Source organism: Peromyscus eremicus, chromosome X, assembly GCF_949786415.1.
Source record: "Peromyscus eremicus chromosome X, PerEre_H2_v1, whole genome shotgun sequence".
Classification (NCBI taxonomy): Eukaryota; Metazoa; Chordata; class Mammalia; order Rodentia; family Cricetidae; genus Peromyscus; species Peromyscus eremicus.
The window spans coordinates 82,397,587-82,409,625 of NC_081439.1; the positions used below are offsets into that span (position 1 = coordinate 82,397,587).

Sequence of the window (12,039 nt, forward strand, 5' to 3'; positions counted from 1 at the left end):
GTTTCATCTATTTAAAATATGATTTGATAAAAACTTCACTAAAAGGGCTAACGTCCCTCCCCTGTACATGACTGAAAATAAACTTAGTTACTTGGGACATTTAATCACAGAATTCTTCCTAAATTGTAAGGATAAAAGTTGGAAAAGTTGAATGACATGGGTCTTAGTTCCAGGCAATTCAATATCTGTCCAAAGCTTGTAAGACTTTGAAGAGACAGTTCTAAAGAATTCTTCTTAAGATCTTGTACCCCTAGATCTAAACCAACTACCAAATGCCAAATAAGGAAATTTCAAAAGCACAAATAAAAAGGTTGATTAGACACATCCTATTGAAATTCCTTAGGTTCCCCAAAATATAAAACCCCCATAAGCTCCCAGAGAGAGAAAAAGTGCAACTTAAAAAAAAATAGCAAATAGTCCGAGTGGTGGTGGCACCTTTAATCCCAGCACTCAGGAGGCAGAGCCAGGCAGATCTCTGTGAGACCAGCCTGGTCTACAGAGTGAGTTCCAGGACAGGCACCAAAACTACACAGAGAAACCCTGTCTCGAAAAACAAACAAAAACAAAAACAAAAAATAGCAAGTAGATTGGAATTGGGTTTCTTACATGAAAAATTTTATGTTGGAATGTAACAGAGCAATTCCTCTTACAGTTCTAAAGAAAAAAAATGATAGTGAACTACCAATATTGTAAACAGCCAATCAATTATGTTTAATAGCAATTGTCTTAGGATTTCTATTGCCTTGATGAAACATATGACCAAAAGCAAGTTGGGGAAGAAAGCATTTATTTCACTAACAGTTTGTTGTAGAATGTTATTTTAAGGTGTGTTATATTTGTTTATGCTGTGGAACATTTGTTTAATATGCAAAAATGGTTTGCATTCCTTTATGCTGCATTTGTTTAACTCTGTGAAGCTGTGTTACTGTGCCTGTTTAAAACACTTAATTGGTCTAATAAAGAGCTTAACAGCCAATAGTGAGGCAGGAGAAAGGATAGGCAGGGATGGCAGACAAAGAGAATAAATAGAAGGAGAAATCTGGGAGGAGAAGAAGAAGGAGCAAGAGAGATAAAGGATCGAGAAAAGAAGGGGCCAGTCACCCAGCCAGCCAGCCAGCCATGGAGTAGGAGTGAAAATAAGATCACAGAAGTCAGAAAAGGAAAAAGTCCGGAGGCAAAAGGGAGACAGAACAATTTAAGAAAAATTGGCTAGAAACAACCAGACATTTATAATTAAGAATAAGCCGCCGGGCAGTGGTGGCGCACGCCTTTAATCCCAGCACTCGGGAGGCAGAGCCAGGCGGATCTCTGTGAGTTCGAGGCCAGCTTGGTCTCCAAAGTGAGTTCCAGGAAAGGCACAAAGCCACACAGAGAAAACCTGTCTCAAAAAACCAAAAAAAAAAAAAAAGAAAAAAAAGAAAAAAGAAAAAAAAAAGAATAAGCCTCTGTGTGTGATTTATTTGGGAGCTAGGTGGTGGGCCCCTCAAAAGAGCAAAATCCAACAACAACAAGAGTTCCATCCCCAAAAGCAGTGAGGGCAGGAGCTCAAGCAGGGCAGGAACCTGGAGGCAGGAGCTGATACAGAGGCCATGAAGCAGTGTTGCTTACTGGTTTGCTCATCATAGCTTGCTCAGCCTGCTTTCTTATAGAACCCAGGACCACCAGCCCAGGGGTGGAATTACCCACAATAGGATGGGTCTTCCCTCATTGATCAGTGTTGGAGAAAATGCTTTACAGCTGAATCTCATGGAGGCATTTCCTCAACTGAAGCTCCTTCCTCTCTGATGATTCTAACTTGTGTCAAGTTGGCCCACAAAACCAGCCAGTACAGCAATATTCTATGAAGCTTGATGCAATTGTTGAGAAAGAACTTCTAAAATTATAGTGATATACTACAATAATATAGTAATGTTATTATACCTCTATAACCAAGATAATAGAAACACATTTGGAATTGGAATTAGGATACAAATGAAAGCATAATAAAAGGTATCTTGGACTGGAGAGATGGATCAGCAATAAAGAGCACCTACTGCTCTTGGAGATACCTGAGTTCAGTTCCCAGAACTATATCTGGCCACTCACAATCATTTGTAATTTGTTTGTTTTTTGTTTTTTGTTTTTGAGACAGGATTTCTCTGTAGCTTTGTGCCTTTCCTGAAACTCACTCTGTAGCCAAGGCTGGCCTCAAACTCACAGAGATCTGCCTGCCTCTGCCTCCCGAGCGCTGGGATTAAAGGGGTGCACCACCGCTGCCTGGCAGTCACGATCATTTGTAACTCTAGCTCCAGGGATATCAGAGACCTCTGACCTCTGAGGGCACCTGCAGTCATACACACACACACACACACACACACACACACACACACACACACACACTTAAAAACAAATCTTTAAAAAATCATATATTGGTGGAGGTTGGGGTAGTTATTGAGAGTGATTAAATTGTGATATTGGAAGAAAATATTTTCAGATGCTTGATAAAAATATAATTGTTGCTGGGTGGCAGTGGCACATGCCTTTAATCCCAGCACTCAGGAGACAGAGGCAGAAGGATCTCTGTGAGTTTGAGGCCAGCCTGGTCTACAGATCGATTTCCACAACAGCCAAGGCTATACAGAGAAATCCTGTCTTGAAAACCCCCAAAAACCAGTCTGGAGAGATGACTCAGAGGTTAAGAACACTTGACTGCTTTTCTAGAGGTCCTGAGTTCAATTCCCAGTCATGTGGCAGCTCACAATCATCTATAATGAGATCTGGTGCCCTCTTCTGGTGTCCAAGCATACATGCAGGCAGAACACTAAAATAAATAAATAAATAAATAAATAAATAAATAAATAAATAAATAAATAAATAAATCTTTAAAAAAGAACCCCCAAAGTATATATATAATGGTAGCTACCAGTAAAATTGCACTGTACTGTAGAATTTTCCAGTGGCAAAAGAGAAAAACATGTCAGGAAGACCCCCAAAAGATGCAACAACAAAAAAATTACACAAAATAGAAAACATATAGAAAACACAACATAAGATGTCAGGGATAAGGCCTAAAATATGCAATTATAAATAATATGGATGGCTGAATCCCCCAATTAAAATACAAGGGCTTTCAGTTTGACTTTATAAAAAACTAAACTATGCTTTATAAAACACATATAACAAATAGACATATAAGACTGAAAATGAAGAAATGGGAAAAGATAAAAAAACATGAGAATTTAAATAGGATTGTTATGATTAATTTTAGATAAATTAAGCAAAATGCATTAAATAGTACAAATATTTTGTATTTTAAAATATTATGACTCAAAAAGAATATATAACAGGAAACTTTGCTAAATAGCATAACATTGAAGTGTACATATAATAGTCCTTGGGAATGCAGCAGATTACAGCAATTTAGACTAGTAGCTAATCAGCTAATGTAAAAAATAAACAAAGCTTGGGAGAAAATTACAAAATCCATGTTAGTCATTTTATTTTAACTTGTGATATATAAAATTCACATTTGTTTTGCCAAATGTGATATAAGAGGAATGTATTTTCCTTTGATTGTAAGTCTTCTGGTCAGCTTCTCACAGTTTCTTGAATAAGTCATTATCCATGATGTACTGTCCATGATTTTCAGTTTTGTTCTTTTTAGGCACAATGTTGTTCAGTAGATCTCTAAAACTTGTTCACGTTGTGTAACTGAAACTTTTTACCTATTCAAGAACAACTCCTTCTGTTGGAGCCTGTGAGTTTGACGATTGTAGATACTGCCTAGGAGTGGAATTTCACATTATTTGTCTGTCCTGTCGGGAGCTTGTTTCACTTAACATGATCTTTCTAAGAGCTTCATAGCATCACATATGGCAAGAGGTCCTTCTTTCTCTAAGGCTGAATACCATTCTATCATGTATATTCTACATTTTCTTTTCTCATTCATCTGTTAGTTGTTTCTGTATTTTGGCTAATGTGAATGATGCTCCAATGAACGCCAGAGTGCAGGTAGCTCTTTGGAATCTCTCTCCCCGTGTGTGTGTGTGTGTGTGTGTGTGTGTGTGTGTGTGTGTGTGTATGTGTGTGCGTGCGTGCGCGATGTATGAAACCACTAGAGCATATGTGTGTCAACTTGACACAAATTAGGCATATTTGGGAAGAGAACTGAGAACTGTCTCCATCAGCCTGCGTTACAGGCAAGTCTGTGAGGATATTTTCTTGATTACTGGTTGATGTGGAAGGATCCACACCACTATGGCGAGCAAGCCAGAAAGCAGCACTCCTCCATCTTCTCTGCTTCCATCAGTTCTTGCCTCCAGGTTCCTGTCTTGAGTTCCTGTCTTAGCTTTCCTCGATTCCCTGAAAACTGTAAAACAAAATAAACCCTCTCTTCCTCAAGTTGCTTTTAGTCAGTGTTTTATCACAACAACAGAAACATAACTAAGACACTATTTAATTGCATTTTGAGTGTTGCAAGCAACTTTATACTGATTTCCATAACTCTTGCACCATTTTATATTTTGCCAGTAGAGTATTGTACCAGGGTTTCAATTTATCAACATCCTCGCCAACAGTTGTTTTTGCCTTTCTGATAATAGCCATTCATACTTAAAGTGAGGTGATGTCTCAGCTTGATATTGAGCATTTTTCATATAATCTGTTGGATAGTTCAATCTTTTTTTAATAAAATGTCTGTTCAGATCCTTTGTCCATTTAAACAATTGCATTATTTGTTTTATTTCCCCCTATTGCTCGATTGTTTGAGTTCCTTATGTTTTCTTGATATTAATCTCTTACAGAAAGGCTCCATTTAAAAAAGATAGCAGTTCTCAAATTAAAATGCAGGTTTATTGGAAGTATTGCATCAAAGGTTAACTTTTTATCTGCAGGCCATTCATTTTTTTTTTTTTTTTGTATTTGCACAAGGAACGAAATTGTTAAAGTGGATGATGATCGCAAAGGCGTCACAGGCACTTCTCTATATTGTTTTGGACATAGAATGAACAAGTCTATGAGGGGTATAGATCTATATTTTTCTGAGTGATTGGATTTAGGGCTTTTTCAGTTGTCTATAATTCTGTAAGGATCTGGTAAGAGTTCTGATTCTTTTCTCTGTTAAAATGAACATGTGTATGCACACAGTCTGAACACAATTTCAGGGAACAGTTGGCCAGGTGAAAATGCCTGCCCTAGGTTAAGTGTGGTCAGGGTTGTCAGTAGGCCTGAGAGCACATTTGACCGAGGGGGTCATCAATTTGAGTGTGAACTTGTTGGCAGTGACCCTGAAATAAGCTTAGGTTCTTTCTGGATGTCCTGGAGTTCAGGAGGCCAGAGAGGCCTGGCAAGCTGTTCTTGGTTACTGATAGCAACAGGATCAAGAGTGCCAGGAACAAGGGCAGAGAGGTAGGTGGAACTAGTAAGCTCTTCTATGCAATGTGTAGATACTTCTTGGGAATTTGGGGAAAGGCATAAAGGAACCAAAGACCCTTACTTAGGTTTGTTATCTGAATAAAGGGGGCATATATTATTGTGGTTACCCATATGCGTGTGTGTGTGTGTGTGTGTGTGTGTGTGTGTGTGTGTGTGTTTGGACTGAACAACAAACAGCTGCCTGACTACAGGGAATGAAAGGAGGCCTCTGGAATGTAGGAGGGCAGCACATTCCTCACTTCTTGGTAAGGCAAGGAGAATGGGACCATCCCATCTTCTCGCTCTCAGCTGTCTCAGCTTCAGTAGGCTGGAATCTAATCCAGGAGCAGGTGTTTAGAGCAGCCATCAGATCTTTCCTGTAGCAATCAGTAAAGACTCTGGGTACTTAACTACATGTCTTACTTTAATTAAATAAGTTAGGACTGATTGTGTTGCTTTTATTTTACCAAATTGCAAGTTGAGGCAAAAGTAGAAAAAAAAATAAACGAGCAGTTTGTATGAAATGGTCCAAATCAGACAACGAACCATCTTTTCTTAGTGTATTCATGCACAAATTCCAGTTTTCAATTTTAAAAACAAATTAGCGTATTTTGAAAGCAACTGTTTGTCTGCAACCAGTAGAAATATTTTTGTGTGATAAATGCATATATATTGCAATTAGTAAGGGTCCACTGGGTTTTCCTCTTCTACTTAAAATTTTCTCCACGCAAATGAAAAACATAATTTTATATCCTCAGTGTAAAAGTAAAGCTGATTTTTAACAAGTGGGCAGAACATTTTAAGAAACATAGTTCCACTCCGTGTCTCCTTTTCTGAAATGCTGTTTGGTGGAGGAGTGCAGGGCAAGTGCTGGATTTCCCCGGCTGAAAGGGGAAGGGAAGAAGGGAAAAGCATCTGGGGTGGGAATAAAGAAACGCCAGGATTATTCCTAGAAGAGGAAGAAAAGGCCCATGCAAGCTCTGTGTTAAGCATAGAAAGGCAAATTCCAACCACAAAAGAAGCTGCTTTTGGTTTGGGGACTAACAAAGAGGAAATGGATAGCGGCAGGACCTGGGGTGGCGGGGAAGGACAGGGAAAGGCTGCCTCCTGTCGCTGCGTTGGCTGGAGTGTAGTCGGAGTCCTGATCTCACTAGTGACGTGACCCTCACGTGAGCTGAAGCCGACGTGTGCAGGCGCCGTTCTAATTCGGGTCTACATTTGGTGTTTGCTCTCTCTGGGTTATTGCTGAGAGCGGGCAGGCCTGCTGCGGAAGGAGGAGGAGGAGGAGAAGGTAATTGCCTGGACCCCCGCAGGTCTGTGTTGTGGATGGGGTATGCCTGGGGATTGTTGTCTTATGAGTAGCGGTTAGTGGAGATGCCAGCCACACAGTCTGTCTGCTCTCTTCCCGCACTTGCAATGTCTTCGGACCCTCTTAGAACAACAAAACAAAACAAAACAAAACAAAACAAAACAAAAAACAAACCAAAAAAAAAAAAAAAACGATGGACATTGGAGGGAGAGATTCCAGGGGAGACCCCAGATTAGGCTTTGGGGGCGGGGAGTCTTTGGCATGTCCTGAATCCGGAGGGACAAGTATTATGGACTGGTGCATGGATGCATCTTCGAAGACAGAATTTTGAAGTAATGAGACTGTTATCCTCTGTTATTCAGGAGGGCGCAGTACCTTTTCAAGCAAAGGAGTAATCGACATCGAATTTCTGCATGTCAGTCTAAAGCTGAGATTGCCGGAGGACCGCAAATAGGTGGTGATGGCTTAGGGCTTTATCATAACTCGGGACCATTATTGACTCTTTAGCAATCTATGTGCCTGTTCTCCCCTGTCCCCGTCTCAGGAAAAAAGGACAATTCTCATAGTTCTACGGAAAAAAAAAGGCTATCTTTGGGGGTGGGCTGGGGTAGGGAGAACAGAAGAGATCTGTCACCTTCCACAGCTCCAGTTTCCGTACTCGCTAGGCCAGCCTCCAACCCTGCACTTCCAAAGGGGTGTGGTTTTTTGCAGAGAAAATGGCCGACCACTGCAGAAAGGAGTGCCAGGATGTAGTAATATAGCGCCAGGGAGGTGTCAGTGGAGACCAGAGAAGTGGGGATAGGGTGAGAAATAAAAACATGAAATCCCTATGACCAACTAGCTCCCCAGATTTGGGAAAACTGGCATTTAGATGATTTATGTTTTGTGTTCTGTCTATGCTTAGGCACTGTATCTGTGAATCTTGCTCCTGAAGACGAGTCCAAAACGAAGAGCAGGGGAGGGAGGAACGATTTCCAGAATCAAGTAGGTCAGAAAAAGCATGATGACACTGTTTGGGGTGAGGGGTGGGGGTGTCACTGGAGTAGACGATAATGGTGACAATGAACTCGAGTGGACTCATAGACTTTCTCTCCATCACCCTTTCCTGTCTCTTTCTTTGGTCCTGAGCTTACAAAAGAAAGCATTTTGCAAATAAGAAACCAAGAAGGAGATAGCTGTAGAGAGTGCTGGGTTAGAGATGGGATGACATTATTCTAAAATACCGTATGGTGCAGTGTCCTTGGTGTTAGTCTAATAGGTACCCAGTTTGTTAGTCCTGAAGTTTGGTGAAGTTAGGAACTGAGATGAGGGAGGACAGAAATCTCACAGAGCAGTGGAAATCTATATAATTGTTCAATAGAGTTGAGAGGCTGTCTTTAAGATAGTCGGGTGGCAGAAGCAAGTGCAGATGCACTTAAAGTCTATCTGATTTCTAGGGACCTCTGTCCATTTCTTTACAAGAAAGGGTGCGTAGTGTCATCTTTGGAAGAAGTGACAGATAGAGTAGTGGGGGCGCCAGGAGACTGATCATCCAAGGCAGAGGGGAAGGGAGATAACGCCACATCCCTGTGCAGTAAGGAAGGTAACAGAAGGTAAGAAACACTGCAGTGAAGGGCAAGGGCCTGGAAATTCAGAAGATGGGTATATATCCTGTGTTGGGTGTGATTTATCTGGTTCTTAACTCTCAGATGAAACCTCTGTGTTCTTTTGTTTGCAGAGCTGCAAGAGGCTGGAAAGGAGGAAGGACTACTTGCTTCTCTGAGGGTGTATGTGAGGGTGACCCTGACTCAGGACGTCTGGAAGGGTAAAGATCATAGGCAACATATAAATTCATTCAATTTAACATTCTAGGGACGGGTGGAAGAACATAAGGTTGGAGAATCTGGGTGTTGGGAAAACTTCGAAAGTTGCTTCCAGATAAAGGAAAGGAATAATGATAAGGATACCAATTCCCAAGTGCTAGCTAGTGTCTCTGTATGTTTGTGTGCTTGTAGGCAAGCGATTCAGTCTACTTATGTACCAAGACACAATTGGAGAAGTCAAAAGTCTGAAATCTTTTTTTTTTTTCCTCTAGGTCTCACTGCGTCTGCTGTTGTAGCTGCTCCTACCTGCAAAGTTTGAAGAATTTGCCCCTGACCTGGGAGTATTCTGGACCAGAGCAAGCCAGCTTTGTGTCCTGGTTAAGGGATTCGCCCCAGCTGCATCATGGGCCGCACCCGGGAAGCTGGATGTGTGGCAGCAGGCATGGTCATCGGGGCTGGTGCCTGCTACTGTGTATACAGACTGACCTGGGGAAAAGATGAGAAACTCTGGGATGATGAAGAAGAGGAGGAAGAGGAGGAGGAGGAAGTGGGGGAAGAGTCTTGTAGTGACAAACCAGAAATTAGGGGCAAAACTGAGAAAGGAGTTAAGATTAATGTCGGGGTCGGGGCAGGAGCCAAACCTCAAGACGATTCAAAGGCCAAGGCTGATGTAAAGGTGGGACCTGAGAATGGTCCAGGTGTAAAGAAGGAAGAGCAGCCAGAGTCCCAGGGTGGAGGTGGCCTAGAAGCTAAGGCTAAGGCCCTTTTCAAGATCCTAAAGGAACAGGCACGTGCAAAGGCAGGCAGAGGGATCAGGTTTGCTAACATATCTGGGAGCAGGACCCTGACATCGAGTTTGCCCTGCCCAGGAGGCAGGGGGGGAGGCTGCCACCCCGGCGGCAGGCGTGCCTCTAGGGCTAGGAGCAGGGCAAGCGGGAAGGTCAAGAGAAAGAATCGAAGTAAGAGCACCAAGGCTCCAGCCACAGCATGGCCTGTACGCAGGGGCAAGTTCAACTTTCCCTATAAAATTGATGATATTCTGAGTGCCCCTGACCTTCAAAAGGTCCTTAACATCTTGGAGAGAACAAATGACCCTTTTACTCAGGAGGTAGCCTTGGTCACACTGGGTAACAATGCAGCATATTCATTTAATCAAAATGCCATACGTGAATTGGGTGGTGTTCCAATTATTGCAAAACTGATAAAAACGAGAGACCCCATTATTAGGGAAAAAACTTACAATGCCCTTAATAACTTGAGTGTTAATTCTGAAAATCAGGGCAAGATTAAGACTTACATTAGTCAAGTGTGTGACGATACCATGATTTGTCGCTTGGACTCAGCCGTGCAGATGGCTGGATTAAGGCTGTTAACCAACATGACTGTGACTAATCATTACCAACATTTGCTTTCCTATTCTTTTCCAGACTTTTTTGCTTTGTTATTCCTGGGAAATCACTTCACCAAGATACAGACTATGAAACTAATTATAAACTTTACTGAAAATCCAGCCATGACAAGAGAGCTGGTCAGTTGTAAAGTACCATCAGAACTGATTTCCCTCTTTAATAAAGAATGGGATAGAGAGATTCTTCTTAACATCCTTACTCTTTTTGAAAATATAAATGACAACATAAAAAGTGAAGGGCTTGCCTCATCCAGGAGAGAATTCAGCAGGAGCTCACTGTTTTTTTTATTCAAAGAATCTGGAGTATGTGTTAAGAAAATCAGAGCGTTAGCAAATCATAAGGATCTGGTAGTCAAAGTGAAAGTTCTGAAAGTATTAACAAAACTGTAACTTACTGAAACTTGAGATCTCTTCCGAACAACGCTGAAGTAATGTTTCTGAAGTTTGCATGTGGGAACAGTGTCTTTCGTAACTTCTTTGGTTTTCATTGCACTTGTGTGGCAAAGAGATCTTTTGGGCTGCTATTTAGGAAAAATGAATCACAGATTATCAATGGCCATTGACGCTGGCTTTAGACTGAGCCTTTTTAAATATGCCAAATACATATTAGAGCTTGCACAAAGAAAACATTTATTCATTCAACTTTCTACCTAGGTGGAGATATTTTTGTTTACCTAAACTGACAGTGAAGTAACTATATGTCATAAATAAGCTATACTTTTGTATTGATTTAAATTTGTTCATCTAAGAGTTGTGCTTTATCAATAAAGTTATGTTTAAGCAGTAGAAAAAGACATTGTTTTTGTCCTTGGGTTCATGGAGAGACAATGTGTGTGTGTGTGTGTGTGTGTGTGTGAGTGACAATAGACAAAATCAAAGACTATTTATGTATGTTTATAAAATCTGGAAGAACTTCTGGTCATGGGTGAATGCTTCCTATCAGTGCTTAGAGGCAGCAGAAACTACTGTATACAATGGTGCCCAGGGAATGTTTTATGGGGAAGGGGGACTTAAGAAGGCTGAGCTTGAAGAATGAGATACAAAAGGTCTGAAGGTTATTGAGGGCAGATTGGTGGAAGAATGGCCTGGAGGTGGAAATCCAGCTTCAGAGAGCAGACTGGTGAGTCCGTGTCAGAATTAGAGAGGAGTTCCTTATATAAAAATCCCTAAAACGTCAATGGAGCTGACATGTTGTTAGGAAAGGATTCTTACAGACAATTGTCCGAGAGTAACTGTCACAGAAGATTAGCAGAACCACAAGCATGCGCAGATGCTGCTGAACCTGACAGACACAAAAAGTACTTTAAGAAGGTAATCTGCCTAGGGGCCTGTTCAGCACCAGATTGATGACTCACTTCTTGTCAATCATTGTGGCCAAGAATTATTGTTTGAAAACATCAGATAGGATCTTCCTTGTTTTGTCTTTACTATTTTTCCCTCGCCTCAGACTCTGAATATGCACACGGTTTACTGTGCTATGTGGATGTGATTAGTAATGCCCCCTGGTACTCTCAAATAAGAATCAGTATTCTTCGGTTTGTTTTTATTTTTTTATTTAGGTTGATGATAGGATAAGCTGGATCCAACAAGTGCTTGGTGAGACTAGTGTGGGGCATGGCCAGGCCACCTCCTGGGGTCCCAGTGTTTCCCTGGAAGGTTGCAGCTCTCAATCATTTTCAGAAGAGCAGGATCCTGGCCTGTGACAGTTGGCAGAGCTCAGGGGTCAGGTCAGGGAGAAGTTAGTTTCTTCTCTTTTAGGGAGGATGTTAGAGACGCAGAGGATATCCTGCTATTTTGATTTTCCCATCAAACAGTTTTAGGATCTGTGTCAGTCTCAGTGTGCTCAAAGATAATTTTCTAATAATGGGTCTCAGTTGGTTAAATCGTCCCCACCCCCCACAAAGCATAACTTTTTGAGGCTCAGGAAACAGGCTTTCTTTCTTTAATTCATATTTCATCTGCCTTGTTTCAAAAGAAACTCCAGCGTGGGGTACACAGTTGATGTAGGTAACATACATTTCATGTTCTTGACTCTCTGGTTTTGCTAGGTTCTCTTGAGAGTGGCTTTGAACACAGCGCTAACATTAGACTATTTTTCCATGCTGGCTATTTACATTATGTTTACACCA

At 41.3% G+C, this 12,039-nt stretch overlaps 1 protein-coding gene across 4 annotated transcripts; it reads left to right on the forward strand.

The window, feature by feature from the left end:
- The first annotated feature begins 6,569 nt into the window (after nucleotides 1–6,569).
- Armcx1 (armadillo repeat containing X-linked 1) lies at nucleotides 6,570–10,696 on the forward strand. 4 transcript variants are annotated; one of them, XM_059250576.1, is made up of 6 exons: nucleotides 6,570–6,682; nucleotides 7,063–7,154; nucleotides 7,605–7,688; nucleotides 8,137–8,292; nucleotides 8,418–8,504; nucleotides 8,775–10,696. In XM_059250576.1, the coding sequence occupies exon 6, from the start codon at nucleotides 8,906–8,908 to the stop codon at nucleotides 10,298–10,300; it is 1,395 nt and encodes a 464-aa protein (XP_059106559.1). In that variant the 5' UTR covers nucleotides 6,570–6,682; nucleotides 7,063–7,154; nucleotides 7,605–7,688; nucleotides 8,137–8,292; nucleotides 8,418–8,504; nucleotides 8,775–8,905; the 3' UTR covers nucleotides 10,301–10,696. The 4 variants fall into 4 exon arrangements, with proteins under 4 accessions (XP_059106559.1, XP_059106558.1, XP_059106561.1 ...); XM_059250575.1 differs by having other exon boundaries at nucleotides 7,605–7,684; XM_059250578.1 differs by lacking the exon at nucleotides 8,137–8,292.
- The last annotated feature ends 1,343 nt before the right edge of the window (nucleotides 10,697–12,039 follow it).

Excerpts from the sequence above, each read along its gene's own strand:
- Armcx1 (XM_059250576.1), top strand. The coding sequence starts at position 8,906 with ATGGGCCGCACCCGGGAAGCTGGATGTGTGGCAGCAGGCATGGTCATC.